This window comes from Filicampus tigris, chromosome 19, assembly GCF_054856515.1.
Source record: "Filicampus tigris isolate MCC_2025a chromosome 19, RoL_Ftig_1.0, whole genome shotgun sequence".
NCBI classification, from domain to species: domain Eukaryota; kingdom Metazoa; phylum Chordata; class Actinopteri; order Syngnathiformes; family Syngnathidae; genus Filicampus; species Filicampus tigris.
Window position 1 is genome coordinate 8072538 of NC_141235.1, and position 15755 is coordinate 8088292.

The 15755-nt window shown below is 42.3% G+C and overlaps 3 protein-coding genes across 9 annotated transcripts; all 3 read left to right on the forward strand.

The window, feature by feature from the left end:
- The first annotated feature begins 117 nt into the window (after positions 1–117).
- Positions 118–3440, forward strand: dmc1 (DNA meiotic recombinase 1). 3 transcript variants are annotated; one of them, XM_086016171.1, is made up of 13 exons: positions 118–470; positions 621–665; positions 760–906; positions 991–1073; positions 1193–1245; positions 1321–1362; positions 1458–1530; positions 1643–1734; positions 2163–2236; positions 2330–2444; positions 2723–2783; positions 2876–2992; positions 3097–3440. In XM_086016171.1, exons 1-13 carry the CDS (start codon positions 414–416, stop codon positions 3164–3166), a joined length of 1029 nt encoding a protein of 342 aa, XP_085872297.1. In that variant the 5' UTR covers positions 118–413; the 3' UTR covers positions 3167–3440. The 3 variants fall into 3 exon arrangements, with proteins under 3 accessions (XP_085872297.1, XP_085872298.1, XP_085872299.1); XM_086016172.1 differs by having other exon boundaries at positions 1006–1073; XM_086016173.1 differs by lacking the exon at positions 3097–3440 and having other exon boundaries at positions 2723–2801.
- A 138-nt stretch (positions 3441–3578) lies between these two features.
- gspt1 (G1 to S phase transition 1) lies at positions 3579–10210 on the forward strand. Of its 2 annotated transcripts, none has more exons than XM_086016165.1 (13): positions 3579–3977; positions 4841–5107; positions 5197–5230; positions 5459–5536; positions 6532–6712; positions 6987–7141; positions 7219–7359; positions 7458–7551; positions 8194–8274; positions 8586–8759; positions 8941–9030; positions 9306–9474; positions 9556–10210. In XM_086016165.1, exons 1-13 carry the CDS (start codon positions 3782–3784, stop codon positions 9606–9608), a joined length of 1713 nt encoding a protein of 570 aa, XP_085872291.1. In that variant the 5' UTR covers positions 3579–3781; the 3' UTR covers positions 9609–10210. The 2 variants fall into 2 exon arrangements, with proteins under 2 accessions (XP_085872291.1, XP_085872292.1); XM_086016166.1 differs by lacking the exon at positions 3579–3977 and adding an exon at positions 4233–4269.
- Positions 10211–10414: 204 nt separating this feature from the next.
- On the forward strand, positions 10415–13070 carry rsl1d1 (ribosomal L1 domain containing 1). 4 transcript variants are annotated; one of them, XM_086016167.1, is made up of 9 exons: positions 10415–10551; positions 10798–10937; positions 11120–11258; positions 11334–11482; positions 11754–11855; positions 12086–12179; positions 12344–12457; positions 12528–12710; positions 12802–13070. In XM_086016167.1, exons 1-9 carry the CDS (start codon positions 10459–10461, stop codon positions 12919–12921), a joined length of 1134 nt encoding a protein of 377 aa, XP_085872293.1. In that variant the 5' UTR covers positions 10415–10458; the 3' UTR covers positions 12922–13070. The 4 variants fall into 4 exon arrangements, with proteins under 4 accessions (XP_085872293.1, XP_085872294.1, XP_085872295.1 ...); XM_086016168.1 differs by having other exon boundaries at positions 12531–12710; XM_086016169.1 differs by having other exon boundaries at positions 12347–12457.
- The last annotated feature ends 2685 nt before the right edge of the window (positions 13071–15755 follow it).

Sequence of the window (15755 nt, forward strand, 5' to 3'; positions counted from 1 at the left end):
TGACAGAAACCCTCAAATGGCCCCTACACCTGAACTCACCATTTGTTGTGTTCAGTGGCTCAACTAGTTATCAAAAATACGAAAATCCCAATTTACTTGAATCTATCATGACCAAGACTCCCCTTCCCGCCACTGACTTGGTGGACACGAAGCTGTACCAGGTGTCCTGCTTATGTTCAAAGTTAATATATAAATTCTAAGCTGCTAAAGGCCACATAAACTGTTTACATTACTAATATTTACACTACTTACTGGTAAGACTTATTACGTTGTTGGGCTTTGAAATAATGTACCAACAGAGTGATTAGCTAATATTCAGAAGATTAGCTTCCCTCGACTAAAGCTAATTGAGCTACGGTAGCTAAAACGATTTTTTGGGCAGTTCCTATAAGGTTGTGAGCACACAATTCATAATGAAAGTCTCAGAGGATCAAGTTGTTGAAGACGACACTTCCTTTCAGGATGAAGAGGTAAAACACAATTTCACTTCAAACCAGCACTACATGAGCTAAAATTATCTAAAGAGTTAATGTTCATTTCTTAACAATGAACATTCTGATGAATGCAAATCAGCACTCTCTTCCAGATAGTCCAACATCCACTTTGTTTCCTCCAAACAGGATTCTTTTTTCCAAGACATTGACCTTCTACAAAAACATGGGATAGTAAGTAACTGCAATTAATTCCAATTTCATCACCCAAACAACGTCTAGATATGAAACCATTCCTTCTAACATCTCTTCCCATTGGTCACCACAGAATATGGCAGATATCAAAAAGCTCAAGACAGTGGGCATCTGCACTGTTAAGGGAATCCAAATGACGACCCGCAAGGCTTTGTGCAACATTAAGGGATTGTCTGAAGCAAAAGTGGAAAAAATCAAGGAGGCTGCTGGGAAAATGCTGGTAAAAATCGTGAATGTTTCAGAGACTATTGGTGTGATTGAGATTGAGCACTTGCAACTTTTTAGATCATTCTTGTCCTCATAGAATGTTGGTTTCCAGACTGCCTTTGAGTACAGTGCCAAGAGGAAGCACGTTTTCCACATCACAACCGGGAGTCAGGAGTTTGAGTTAAGACGTGACTTTGTGTTGTACTGAGTTGTAATTTTACCAAGCAAATATGTTTGGCTCGTGAAAAATGTCAATTGGGTTGCAAACTTGCTACTTTGCTGTGGTTTTGTCTATGCAGTAAACTGTTGGGTGGAGGAATGGAGAGTATGGCTATCACAGAAGCCTTTGGAGGTGAGATATTGTCCTATTTTTGATCATTTCGTTGTCTTTTTATTTTAAATCCACAAGTGTGATGTTATCCCGTAGAGTTCCGTACAGGAAAAACACAGCTTTCCCACACACTTTGCGGTGCGTATGGCGTCACATTTTAAGATACACAAAACCACAAAAATATGTAGACTATAAAAACAAACAATAAACTCCTTTTTTTTTTTTTGTCCCAGTCACTGCTCAGCTCCCGGGGGAAGATGGCTACTCAGGCGGGAAGGTCATCTTCATTGACACGGAGAACACTTTGTATCCTCAAGATGATGACACCATGTTAACAGGAGCACAACTTTGTCCACGTTTTGTGTCAATTTCTTGCTTCGCTTTCATTTCAATTGCCCTTAACGAATGTCCATTGCAGTCGCCCAGATAGACTGAGAGATATCGCTGAGAGGTTCAATGTGGACCACGATGCCGTCCTGGACAATGTTTTATATGCTCGGGCCTATACAAGTAATCATATACATCAAAATACAAATGCTGTCCATGAGGGATGAGTATTTGAAGGAATTACTTTAATTGATGTTTGGGAAAATTAACAATTAATGTCAATCTTTATTGCAAGATTAAATCCATCCATGGACACATATCGGCAAGAATTCACACAAAGGGACAATTAACATGCTTACACTCATGTTTTTTTTAATGGGGGGGAGACAACACACAAGAAGCAGGAGAACAGACTAGTCCACAAGATTACATATTTCTAACAATTAAATAATAACATGCTTATCTTAAAGATGGAACGCTCGAATAGCATTCTTACATTTAACAACATAAAGTATTTACATTTCATCTAAGATATCTCCCATGGAGTTATGATATGAGCTCCAAATAGTAAAAAGTAAAAGTAACTGAAGCACTTCTTGCTGTTCCTTCAGGTGAACATCAGATGGAGCTATTGGACTTTGTAGCAGCCAAATTTCATGAGGAAGGTGGTGTCTTCAAGCTTCTGGTAAGGAAAAACTTTATTAATGAGCAGCCATGGCCTTTACATTTTAGTGACCCGATTAATAAAGTGGAGGTTTGTAATATGTGCGCTCTTCAGATTATTGACTCCATCATGGCTCTGTTCAGAGTTGACTTCTCGGGCCGAGGTGAGTTGGCAGAGAGGCAGCAGAAACTGGCCCAGATGCTTTCCAGGCTGCAGAAGATCTCTGAAGGTCTGAACCGGCACTATGTAGCTTCCATAAACTTTATAGGTTTATATTTCCTAGGATGCTCCAACTACATTTGGGAATCTTGAGAAGGAGTTTAAAAGAGAAGTTAAAATATGTTAAAATCGCTATGCATGTCTGTACTCGGCTTAAAATGTAAAAAATGGTGTATTCGCCACGTAAGACCTCAAGATTAGAGTTGTTTTGTGTGCTGAAGTGAGTATCATTAAAGGATTTAAAATTATGGATATTATTAAGGTATTTTGTATTCTACATTTTCTTAGAGTACAATGTTGCTGTGTTTGTGACCAACCAAATGACCGCTGATCCTGGCGCAGGGATGACGTAAGAGATCACACGTTGGTACGTTCTCGTTTGGTGAAACATCGTTAGGGGCTTTGGCGAAGCATTTTTGGTTTTATTCCCCCTTATTTTAGATTCCAAGCTGATCCAAAGAAGCCGATCGGTGGGCACATCCTGGCCCACGCTTCCACCACAAGGTTGAGTTTGAGGAAGGGACGCGCTGAGATGAGAATTGCCAAAATATTTGACAGGTATGCAAAGCATTACCTTTATAAGAAAATCACAAACTGGAACCCAGCATTTATTCCACAGCATATGAATCATTTTCTGTTTTCTTGATTTTTTTTTTTTGCAGCCCAGATATGCCTGAGAATGAGGCCACTTTTGCCATCACAGCTGGAGGAATTGCTGATGCGAAAGAGTGAAAGATAAGCATACAATACATTGTTAGCACAGTTAGCTGTTCCCTTTTAATCACGTTTTTTGTTTTTACTACTCTGTTAATTCATTTTTCATGAATTCCTAGTTGTTTCATAACTTCATACCACAAATTAATATATTAGTCCAATTAGCTGTTCCCTTTTAGTAATTCAAAATATTTTTCGGACTATTTAATAATTCTGTTGCATGTTCAAGAGTATTTATTCCATTTATAGTGTCACCTTCATGATTTGACAATAAAATTGACATGGTCTTCAATGTGATACAATATGACTCGACCTGCGTGCAAATTCAGTTTACGTGGCAGCCGCCAGGCGCGGAGCTGAGCTGAGACCCGTCGTAAAGCGAAGATCACAGCCAGCCATGGGACCGCTGGTGGCCTCTAGCGGTGGCCACAGGACTTACATCGGCTAAACGCTTTTTCTCGTCAGCTGCACACGCTCCATATGCTTGTCAAAGCAGCATAGCAATGGGAAGTTCACCAACAGCGCTGTCAAGAGTTTAAACCTACTCGTAACTAACCGCCTTTTTAGCAAAACAACAAACACCTACCAGCTCTACCGGCACAGATTAGCTTCTCAACTCTGGTAAAAGGAGCGATGGACCCGGGAGACACGGCTCCGGATTCGTGGGAGCTGGAAGAGGACGCCGAGGCCCCGGCCACCTCGGCGGCTCTGCCATGCGCCTTCGCCGCACTCAACGTCAACGCCAAGCCGTTTGTTCCCAACCTCAACGCCCCGGTGTTCGTGCCGACCTTCCTTCAAAGCAGCACCGCGGGAATGCCTCCTTCCGACGGTAAGGTTATACACGAAAGCTAGGAAACACTTTGGAACTTAGCCTAACTTGCTAACTGTCTTGCTAACGCAGCTAAAGTTAGCCTGTTTCTCGTCGCTCACTTGCAACACGTCGACTCCGTGTCGTCACCAATTACAGCTCATTCATGACTGAAGTTACAGTACTACACTTACTCAAACGCGGCCGACATTATGCGATTAATACAAATTATCGTACAAAATCTTTTTTTCCCCCTCCCTTTAAGGTACCCCCGATCAAGTTGGCACCAGCATGGAGGTGCCACAGACTGTCGGTATGCAGCCACAATGAATGAACTATGAACACTGAATGTGGCTGTCGTTACGTTATAAAAGCGCACGGTGTGAGCACACGAGGTGTGTGGTCAAGTACCAGGGTGCGCCGCTTCCTCGTGGCAATGTTTGAATCGTCAAACTAATCAGGAATGCCAGGGGGCTCTGTTCAAGTTTCACATAGTGAGCCTTATTTGGAATGCTGGCATTTGCCAACCACAAGCTCTGCCTTGTGTGAATGTTATGATGCAACCTCACTGTTCCACGTCTGAAATAGACTTCGCATTGGACGGTGTTGCACGCCCAAGGTTGGAGCTTTGGAATTGGACTAAAGTTGTCCATTTGTGCCCAGCAGATTTGGCATTGGTTATGGGGTGGGCAAAGTTTGACCCCGTAACCTCGCCCAACGAGGATTCACATTTTCTAGACCAGAGGTTCCCAGCCGTTATTGAACCAAGGCACACATTTTACAGAAAATATGTGTCAAAATTGTTTTATTTCAAACCTGAAGTACAAACTAAAAGTTTTGAGGAACTATGCTTCCGCAGTCAGCCAGTGACTATTTGTTCACAGCTCCGGTGGAGAACGGCGGCTCAGAGGCAGACATGGCACCCGGCGAAGAGACGTGGGAGCAGAACGATGAGCCGGGCGGGGGAGGCGGCGGCGGACGGGAGGACACGGGGGCGACGGGGGACTGTCAACCCTATGCTGATAGCCAAGTGGATGAGGAGATGACCATGGAGGAGGAAGAGGAGGAGATGCCCATGCCCAAAGTGGCGCCTTCAACGTCAGACGCCCCCAAGAAAGAACATGTCAATGTTGTCTTCATCGGTCATGTGGGTGCGTAACGTTAGCTGCGTCGTCATTGTTGTAAGATGACTTCGAAACGACGTTTCATATTGTAACCATCATTTTTATTTGACTGTCAGATGCTGGAAAATCAACTATTGGTGGACAGATCATGTGAGTAAACATTGTGGCGTCGTCGTCTTCCACATTTGACTTCTATGTAGAAAAACTAAATTGTAATTATCAGTTGGATGCCTTCCAGCATGGAGTTTAAATATATTTCTTTCGGGGGGGTGGGTCATTCTTCTGCAGTAGTAGCGTACATGATTGTTATTGGACATTCTGTAAGCCAATACGTACTCCTTTATAGTTAATATTTGTGCGTGTGTGTGTTTCTCTCAGGTATTTAACTGGAATGGTGGAAAAACGAACTTTGGAAAAATATGAAAGAGAGGCAAAAGAAAAAAACAGAGAGACATGGTGAGCACGGCTTGGGTTCTGTTTTAGAAGTGTCCTTTCTGTATTTTAGATTTACAGAGTTATTTTTTTGTTTTATTTATTTATTTGTCTAAAGTGGCTGTCTGGGGACATGCGTGTGTATACTGACATCACGATTACGTTGATGCGGTGCATACATATATAACAGATTGTTCTGTTCAGTCTCATTCGACCACCTTGCTTAATAATGTGATGCGGGTCTTAAAAGTTGTCCGGAACGCTTAAATCGACCAAAACCTCGACTTTTCAGGAAATCTACCCAAAAACGCCATCTTGCTTGAGTCCCCAAACGCAGCTTTGTTCTAGTTGGTATTATACCCTTATGTTGCTCTCAACTGTCGCACGCTCACATCAGCACAACACCAACCCCAAATCATGTCTAATTTATTACCCTGTTATTGATTTAAATGGTACGAGCATGGCACTCTGTGCCATCATCACAATCTGTGCTTACGGCAAGCCCTGACTTGTACAAAGAGCCTTTATTATGTTACAAAAGCAAATGCGTTTGTAATTGTCATCCTCCCGAATGCTTTTTCAAAAGTCTTAGGGCCATGAGTAACACAATAAATACAATTAGGTGACTAACCCCAGAGTATGAGGCGGACGCAAAGACTTGCCTCCAAACCGACGACCTTCCTTCTGCAACAAAGCATTACAGAGATCAGTTTAAACAAAACAAACCTATTCAAATGTTTCTAACCTTACTCATTTGACTCGCCGGTGACAATTAGGACACACGGCTTCCACAGAACGACGAAACAGTTTTACACGTCAGACATTTTGAGTGTTCATAGATTTGATCTCAGCCAATTATCACCACTTCAAATCACTGAAGTAAATAAATAACTGATGAGGTGCAGACAGACCAATAGTATTGATTTGTGAAAGCACTCAATTGACCGTATTTGGACGGACGGGATTTCAGCCAGACTGCGTCGATATGTACCTCCAATGACAATTTTTGGTGGCTGCAGGTACCTGTCGTGGGCTCTGGACACAAACCAGGAGGAGCGAGACAAAGGCAAGACTGTGGAAGTGGGCAGGGCTTATTTCGAGACGGAGAAAAAACATTTCACAATTCTGGATGCGCCTGGACACAAGAGCTTTGTCCCCAACATGATCGGAGGAGCGTCACAAGCCGATTTGGCTGTCCTGGTGAGACGGACTAATGTCCATTTCCTGTTGTCAATTCATCACTTAGCAAGTCTATGGTATCTATGCTTGTATTTGTATTTTGGCCCATTGCATACACAAACTCTCTACAAATTATCTTCCTGAAAGCCGGTGTTGTCACTTATAAAGTAGCACAGTACATTATTAGTGCGAAATTTGGGTGGAGACGGCGTCCTCGGTTTGCACTGGACTTCTGTTGCTACGGTGACGTGTAGGTTTTTTTTGTAACAACCGCTTCCTTCCTGGTCTGTGTCAGGTGATCTCGGCAAGAAAGGGCGAGTTTGAGACGGGCTTTGAAAAAGGTGGACAGACTCGGGAACACGCCATGCTGGCTAAAACGGCAGGTGTCAAGCATCTGATCGTGCTGGTCAACAAGATGGACGACCCCACTGTCAACTGGAGCCTCGACAGGTGAACACGGCGTGGGTGCGATTGCTGCTGTTGTGAAAAACGTGACTTGTTGATACAGAAGTCCTACATACTTGCAGGTATGAAGAGTGTAAGGAGAAGCTGGTGCCATTTCTAAAGAAGGTTGGCTTCAACCCCAAAAAGGACATCTACTTTATGCCTTGCTCCGGACTCACAGGTGCCAACCTCAAGGAACCCGTACCCGAATGTCCCTGGTACACGTAAGTGGAAGTGTTTGGCAGTTACTCAGACTTTTTTTGACACTCGCTGAATAGGAAATGTGTTTTAAAGAACCACTTTGATTTTTGCTCTCCCCCAGGGGTTTGCCATTTATTCCGCACTTGGATAGTTTGCCAAACTTCAGCAGATCCATCAACGGCCCGGTCAGACTACCCATCGTAGATAAGTACAAGGTGAGCAGGTGAAGAAGCCTGTCAGATTGTTTCTGGTAAAGGTGAGGCCAAAATGACTGAATTTCTTCGTCCAATACAAAACACACACATTGGAATCTCTGCGTGTGCCGTTGTTCCCGTTATGTAGATATTCCTCATTCCCGGGATTGCGCAATAACTGCCTTGGGGATTGATAGTGTGACTCCGCTACAGATTTGAAACCATGTGTGACAGAATGATGACGGCCCTACATACTGCTGGAGTACCTTCTGAAAGATCTTGATTTGCCTACCCCATTGTTACTCTGTAAATGTGATTCATAATCGGTTTTAAAATGAAATGAGAAGATAAATACTGTAACAATTGCATTATAGAGATCACCAGTAGGTAAAGCGCACCCACTATTTTTTTTGTTCTTTTTTCCCCCATACAAGGATTGGATAAGCTTCATTTATTATGAAAAAATGAGAAGTGTTAAAAATTTACATGGAACTCATAGAAAGATTCATGAACCATAACCTCCATTTTTCTGAGTTTCCAGAGAAATCTGCAAATAAGATGCATCTTTAAGAAGCAGAGATTAAAGCTCGTTTAAAAAAAAAAAAGTCACAGTTTATAGTCCTAAATTTGTGATATAATCTAACAGTACTGTGTGTGTTTTAGGATATGGGTACAGTCATTCTCGGGAAGCTGGAGTCCGGAACCATCAGCAAAGCCCAGCAGTTGGTCATGATGCCCAACAGGGTGAGATGTGTTCTTGTACAGTTGCCGGGCAAAAATTGTCCAAAAGAAATTATTTTATTATCGATGCAATTCAGTAGCGGAGGTGGAAAATGTTTTGATATGACTACACCCCGAAGCTGGGTCTTCCGCTTACAAAGCAATTTGTTGTTAAGTTTAGATGGTTAAGATTTGAAAATATCACATGCAGGTCAAAAAAAAAAAAAATCACAAGTTGAGCCACTTGTTAAATAATAGTGCTGGTGCAAGCAAAATAGGATTTCATAAAATAAGGTTGTCTCATGTTATTTGTGTGTTGACAAATGTATTTTCAGCACATAGTGGAAGTACTGAGCCTCCTAAGCGATGAGGTGGAGACTGATGACGCAGGTCCCGGGGAGAACCTGAAGATGAGGCTCAAGGGCATCGAGGAAGAAGAGATCCTGCCTGGTTTCATCTTGTGCAGCCCCGACAACCTTTGCCACACCGGCCGCACCTTTGACGCTCAGGTGACGCATCGGTTTATGACGGTCCCCCGCATGCAACGTTTTGAGGTTCCGAACAGCACGCAATGAACTAGTCACTAAAATGCTTGAATAAGTCCTGAGCGCGTTGCCCAGCAACCCTTTTGCACTTGGAAAGTTACACGATTGTCATTTTGTATTCCAAATGTCTCATCTTTTATTTCAGATTGTTATCATTGAGCACAAATCAATCATTTGTCCTGGTTACAATGCAGTCCTTCACCTCCACACCTGCATCGAAGAGGTGCAAATCTCAGTAAGTTATCGCCCAGCCTCCCTCGCTGGAGCAGTTGTTTATATTCTGGTAGTTTGCTTTTTATCTATGACTGCAAAATGGGTTCTATCGCGCGTATGAAAGCCACGATTATTAAAACATAATGTGCTGCCCTCGCTGTTGTGCTTGCCTTGGCCTGACGGTGGCAGTAGTGCGACTGGCAAATTTGAGCTATCTTTTGCAGTGGACTAGTCTGTGCAACTCTTTCTTTCCAGTCGTTTCTTAACATTTTGTTTTGACTTCCATCCTGATTGTAGGCCTTAATCTGTATGGTGGACAAGAAGACGGGAGAGAAAAGTAAAACGCGGCCGCGCTTTGTTAAGCAGGACCAGGTTTGTATCGCCAGGTTCCGGGCTGCGGGAGTCATCTGCATGGAGACTTTCAAGGACTTTCCTCAAATGGGGCGATTCACGCTACGTGATGAAGGTAAGGACATTCCATTCAGTCAGTTTGTGTTTGTGCCTTTTCTAAATTATTATTTACGAGACGTATTTTTCCACCAACCAGGCAAAACCATCGCCATCGGAAAAGTGCTGAAGCTGGTGCCGGAAAAGGACTAAACGCAACCGTGGCCCAAGTTGTGTAATTGTTCTGCTTGCCACCAGAGGAGGAATGCTGCTGGGGCCAACCACAACAGCGACTCTTCTCTTAACGCTCAATGCTAAAGAGAAGAACTTCCAACAAAGGAGCAAAGAGGGGAATTAATTGCGTCAAATGAAAAATAACAAGACTGGATCCGTTTTTATGATGAACAATCTAAAGCGACAGAGTGTGAGTGTCCAGCGTTCTCATATTGAGAGCTCTGCTATACCACTAATGTAGCTACAATACATCGCTGAATACACTGTCGGTTGGCCACACCAATAGTTTTTACGATGGCGATGGATGCAGTGTTACTGAGTCTGGAGAGAACAAAAATACCAACGACAGAATGATTTTGTTCCCTAAAACAACATAATGCAATTCTAATCTGATGAGTGCATTTACAATTTTAAAAATGAGAGGATAAGTCCTTTGGACTTTTTATTTGTTGGGTGTTGCCGTGCCATGAGTTTTAGTCCCACTCACACTACTCCGATAAACTGAGGACGAACAAACAAACAAAAATGCAACTGTTGCATAACAAAGCCACATGAAAAAATAAATTAACCATGACGCTTGAGTGTCAATGTGTGTTTTTTCTTTTAGATTGTACTCAAGGTATTTAATATTCTGACGTGACCTTTATCTTTCTTATTAGTTGCTACCTTATTTTTATTACGTTTATAATTATCTTGATTAAATCGGCATTAGTAATAACGTTAAGCGCCTTACGTCTCCGCGGAAAGAATATTTAATCGTAAACTGAGGGCCACCTGTAAATGTTGGTCGTACAAATAAAGTTTTCAATTATTTTTGTGACGTTGCCCCATGTTGTATGCGGCACTAGTACGCATGCGCGCGTCGGGAACACGTGAAGGCAACATGGACGACAAACAACACGTTGAACTGGACCAGGCACAGGTAAAAAAAAGTTTTTCTTTTTGTTTTTGTTTTATTTCTAACAATTGAACCATTTTAGCCAATTATATAACTAGGTTTCATTCAGGGTTTAATAATATGTTTATGCATTGGCCAGTCGTGGCCATAATGTCGGGCCTTCGCATATGTGTTAGCTGCAAAGCTAACCCACTGGCGAAGTCTTGATTTGTTAAATGGAATAAAAGTCTTGTCTGGCCATCTTATCAAACCGAATGATTATTTTCATAGGTGAAAAAGGCTGTTCTAGCTCTCCAGGCTTTCCTCAAAAGCAAGTCGGCCGGAAAAAAGCTTTTAACGGACGAGTCTCAAAAGATCAGCATACTCTTCACCCTATGGAAGATCCCCAAGAAGGCGCAGACCATTCGGATGTAAGGTTATTTATCAGCGTGTTTTACACGATGTGCAACAGCACATCTTGCAAGTTGTTACGTTTCCATTGGTATTCTCTGGATCAGCACTGTATCCATTGCTCAACAGATCTTAATTCCGTGTGATTGTTTTGTCACGATGAATTGAAGAGTTCACAATGCTCTTGTTTTCTGGTCATCAGTCCATTGCCTCATGGCCAACGCACAGACTCAGAGGACGTCTGTCTATTCACCAGAGATGAGCCCCAAATGACCACGGACCAAACCGTGAGGTTTTATAAGAAATTGTTGGAAGAGAGGGGAGTTAAAAATGTCACTGAGGTAATCATAATCACTTCTCAAAGTCCTTATGGATCGGACTGGAATGACATTGATTGTGTCACTTTGTATTTTTAGATAATCCCCTTCAAGGTCCTGAAGACGGAGTACAAACCATTTGAGGCTAAACGACGCCTACTGGGGAATTTCGACATGTTCCTCTCTGATAACCGCATTCGCCGCCGTTTGCCTTCCCATCTCGGGAAGCACTTCTATGAGAGGAAAAGGTCAGATTTAGACATTTTTGAGACATTGGAAATTAGCCCCACTGTGGAATTGCAGAATGGCAGATAACTAAAGATTTGGATGGCTGTTTAATTTCATTCTTGAAAGGTGGTCAGGAAGTGGACCCAACTACCTGTTTAGAACAAATTATAAAGTATATTCCCCGTTATACTGTATGTCGGTCTTAAATGTTCATGCATTTCTTTTTATGCCATTGCGTCAACGCTGCGACTAAAGTTTCGGGAGTCATGCTAACAGCTTTTCCTTGTGTAGGGAGCCTCTTGCATTGAACCTGCAGAGCAAACATCTGGCCAGAGATATCCAGAAAGTGGTCCAGGGTACCAGTGTGAAAGTCAACAACAAGGGCTCCTGCTGGTGGGTTTAAAACATGTTTGCTCACCCGATTTAATGCCTGTAACCAATAAACTATTGCTGCATTGATTAAATTATAGTAGGCCCCCCCACACACTATAAATGCCAAGAAGACGTCATTCCCTCGTGGAGTCTACAGCTACTGCTTTGATACGCAAAAGCTCAACCTGAGCTGGCGTTTAAGTATCTACGTTTTGTATACTTGGACCAGACGTTGTCATTGTGTTTTTCAGCATGGCGTGTGTTGGCCACACCGGCATGACTGCTGATGAGTTGTTGGAAAACATTGAGGCGGCTGTCCAAACTGTGGCGGACAAAATACGCATGGTGAGTACAGCCTTTTATTAAACCACAACGTCCGTGTTTTTTATTCACGGAATCCTGCAATTTAATTCATGGCGTCCCATGACAGCAGAGGTTGTCATCATTTATCATTCACATCTTTCCACCGGCACTCGTTTTGTCTAAATGCCTGTTCTGCTTTTGGGTAGAAGGGACCAGTGCTGAAGATTATCCACTTAAAGAGTGAAAAGTCTGTGGCCCTGCCCATCTACAATTCAGGCTTGAGCCACCTCACAAAGCCCAAAGCCACCGAGGAAAAGACGGTGGGAACAGATTTGCTCAAATGGTTCCAAATGCAGTGTACTTACCCCCCTTGTGTGTGTTGCATTTCAGCAGTCCGCTGCTGAAGAAACTCCCGAGGACACAAAACAAACCTCGGGAAAGGAGAGGGGAAAGAAGGGAAAGAAAAGGAAGGTAGAGGAGGAGAAGGATGATGATGATGAAGAAAAGAAAGATGATGAAGAAATTCCCCAGCTGGTCCCCATAAAGACTGAGGGCAAAAAGCCTAAACTGCAGGTTGGTGGTGCACACAACCACACGAGTTTGACTTCTTGTTAAATAAGATTTCCAACATTGACTTTTTTTTTTTTTCCCCCCTCTTTCGCAGAGCAAGAAAACCAGGCCTGCTGATAAGAAACATGCAAGCATACTGCTCAAAATGACCAAGAAAGGTGGCAAGGCTCCCATGGCAAAAAAAAGAAAAGTGAAAGTAGCTAAAACGAAATGATATTCTTTTGGACACTGCGCAATAATTTGTAAGATTGTCAATATATTCAACCTATCCCATCTCAACTTTCCTAGATCGAAGTATGTCCAATTATAAGTCGAGTCAGTTTCTCAATCCTTTCCCAGAATAAAATACCTTCATTGATCTTGCCCAATGAGTATTTATGTACACTGCGTGCTGGGTTCGACTAAGTCAGAGGAAAAAAATAAAGCCATATTGTCATTTAACAATACGCCCATCTGTTGCACAATTATGCTTCTCTAAAAAATTAAATGACAAAATTCACAAATTTAATCAGCCAATACATTCCCGAGTACATCCACTTTTATACCTTTCTGTGACTCTTCCAGTCTCAGTATTTCTATTGCAACCTACCGAGGAGAGAGAAAGATTTAAATGACTTTGCCAATCTTTCTTTAAAAATCAAACATGGCCCTTGACCGCATGTTTAGCTATCCTTGCGTTATGCTAGTTGTCATGATCGTACATTATGCTTTTGGCACCTTTTCACGTTCTCTCCCAAGTGCCTCAGCCTCGATTGCTTTCAAGCCAAATATGTCATCTGAGCTGTGTGCACGTGTCGCAGCTGTTGTGTACGGCGACGAGTCTATTGTCAGAGGGCTGCTTCTCAGGCTTGTGCAGCTGCTGTACCCCTCGCATACAATTCCACTGCTTGCGATGGCTCTGCATTTTTCAACACCTTGCATTTTCTATGGATGTAGAAGGGCAACGTTTATGGCATACTGACGTTGAATTTTTATGTAAGATCTCCTAAGATTGTGCAAGTGAAACAAATGTCTGTACATGTCCAGCAAGGTTAGAAGAATGGCGGTGTTGCAGGGGTGGACAAAGGGGCCATGTTTGATTTTTAAAATGGACAGAATAAATTGTTTGTTAAATTGCTTATTATTTACAATCAGTCAAATAGCCAACTTTTTAGTTAAATCAATCAAAGCAATATAGAATCAAGCAATATATTTCATAATTTGCCCACCTGTGCAGCAAGGTTATTTTAGTTAAAGCGTTTCGGTGAATTAAAAATGAAAATGCCTTTTAAAAAAAACAAACAAACTGAAAGAACTACAATATGGAAAATGTCCAAAAATCATACGTGCTCTTTCAGGTTTCATTTTAAATGCATTTTCAATATTGTACGTCTGTACAGAAGGAAGGTCAGTTGTTTGAGGATTGTAGTTTACTTTATTACACAAAACTATGACTTTTTTTCATCTTGAAGTTGACAACTTCATATTAAAAAAAAAAACTAAAACAACTGAAGCGAGGCATTTTTTTGGGGAAAAAAAAACTAACAAGCACGGTCTAGAAACTAAAATGAACAATTTCTTATTATTTTTTTTAAAGTCAAAATGATAAGGAAGCATCCAAAACGAACTATCCTGCTGTGCAGTCGAGTATGTTTTGGTGAAACATGAGGATGAGAATGATGAAGCGAGGCGTCCAATCGTGTGTGATGGCGCTATCATCGGGTGGGTGTGTCTTGTCCATTCATCCACGATGAGCTGTTGTGTGTGGGTGTGGTCCAGGGCCATCTGGAATTACAGTGTCAACAACCGAATAAGCACGACAGATGACATCGCTCTCTATCGGGAGGTGGCTGCGTTCGGATGATTCTGATACAGTGACCGGTTAAGTCATGATTCACGTTTTTTAAGTGTGTCACACTTTTTTTTTTTTTTTTTTTTGGGGTTTGTGGACATGATGGAAGGAAATGACGAGACGACGTTTTTTGATGACTCTGGTAGCTTGTGTCCCAACTCTCATTCGGCCACGGCGGCCTCGGATTGGTCCTACCTCCACAAGTCCATCATCTCCATCGTGATGGGGTCTCTGATGTCGGGCGTGGGCGTGGTCCTCTTCCTGTTGCAGTTCTGTAAGGTGGTGCAGGCGGGACCCGTGGCCTCCGCCTGTGTGTCCGTGGGACTGATGTTCGTCGTGGTGGGCTTGGTTTGGATGCCAATATTGAAAGAGAAGAGGAGGCGTCGTTGCTACTACCAAGTGGCTTGACTTTCATGTCATGCGTTCATCCATTTTTGTATAGCGCTTACCGCTAACTCAACTGACTGGTCAAAAGGAAGACTATGTTCTGGGATGGTTGCCATGCAGTCAGGCATGGGCCGACATTAAATTCTGACAGTGTAAGCGTGAGCAAAAAAATTGCGGTATCGCAGTATTTAAATTACAGCTGTGAAATGACCTCTTTTTAAAATATTTGGGTAAATGAAAACCTCACAGTTTTCCGATTCAACACAACCTATTTTGTTTTTTAACAAAACTGAATATTTTGTTTGGAAGAAATGTGTACCTTATTAAGTTGAAATAAAAGCAACATTCTAATTTTGTTTTAAATACTGCGTAAGTCACAGTGCTACTCATGTTGTCCTTGGGGCTAACTAGTACCCGCTTCCCCCCCCTTTTCTTTTAGGATAATGCACATAGTGTGAATGAGCCTTTTTTAACTTTTAACAGTTCATCAGGTTGTGTGCTTTGTGTTTGTGTGTGTATTGCGAGTGCTGATGTACTGTCTTTGAGTTTGTTGGGAGGGAGGGCGGTAGCGAGTCTTCCTTTTATGTTGTGTTTTGGACATTTTTATTGGACAGCACTTTTGAGTTGCATTTTTTTGTATAAAAAGTGCTATATAAATAAATGTGATTTGATTGATTTGATAGCAAAAGAAGGCATCCGTGTTTGCAGTGTCTCTTTCGTCTTGTTCCCTCCCTCCTCCTCCTCCTCGGTGCGTAACTGTTCACCCCTCCCCTCTCTGCTCGCCAACGTAGGAAAGAAAGTTAACTGGAACAGCCAATCATATCTTCCCC

Excerpts from the sequence above, each read along its gene's own strand:
- dmc1 (XM_086016171.1), top strand. The coding sequence starts at position 414 with ATGAAAGTCTCAGAGGATCAAGTTGTTGAAGACGACACTTCCTTTCAG. Across the intron at positions 471-620 it reads CTTCCTTTCAGGATGAAGAG|GATTCTTTTTTCCAAGACAT; the intron begins GTAAAACACAAT and ends TCCTCCAAACAG. Across the intron at positions 2,237-2,329 it reads GTGGTGTCTTCAAGCTTCTG|ATTATTGACTCCATCATGGC; the intron begins GTAAGGAAAAAC and ends TGCGCTCTTCAG.
- gspt1 (XM_086016165.1), top strand. The coding sequence starts at position 3,782 with ATGGACCCGGGAGACACGGCTCCGGATTCGTGGGAGCTGGAAGAGGAC. Across the intron at positions 6,713-6,986 it reads AAGCCGATTTGGCTGTCCTG|GTGATCTCGGCAAGAAAGGG; the intron begins GTGAGACGGACT and ends GGTCTGTGTCAG. Across the intron at positions 7,552-8,193 it reads CCATCGTAGATAAGTACAAG|GATATGGGTACAGTCATTCT; the intron begins GTGAGCAGGTGA and ends TGTGTGTTTTAG.
- rsl1d1 (XM_086016167.1), top strand. The coding sequence starts at position 10,459 with ATGTTGTATGCGGCACTAGTACGCATGCGCGCGTCGGGAACACGTGAA. Across the intron at positions 10,938-11,119 it reads AAGGCGCAGACCATTCGGAT|TCCATTGCCTCATGGCCAAC; the intron begins GTAAGGTTATTT and ends TCTGGTCATCAG. Across the intron at positions 11,483-11,753 it reads CACTTCTATGAGAGGAAAAG|GGAGCCTCTTGCATTGAACC; the intron begins GTCAGATTTAGA and ends TTCCTTGTGTAG.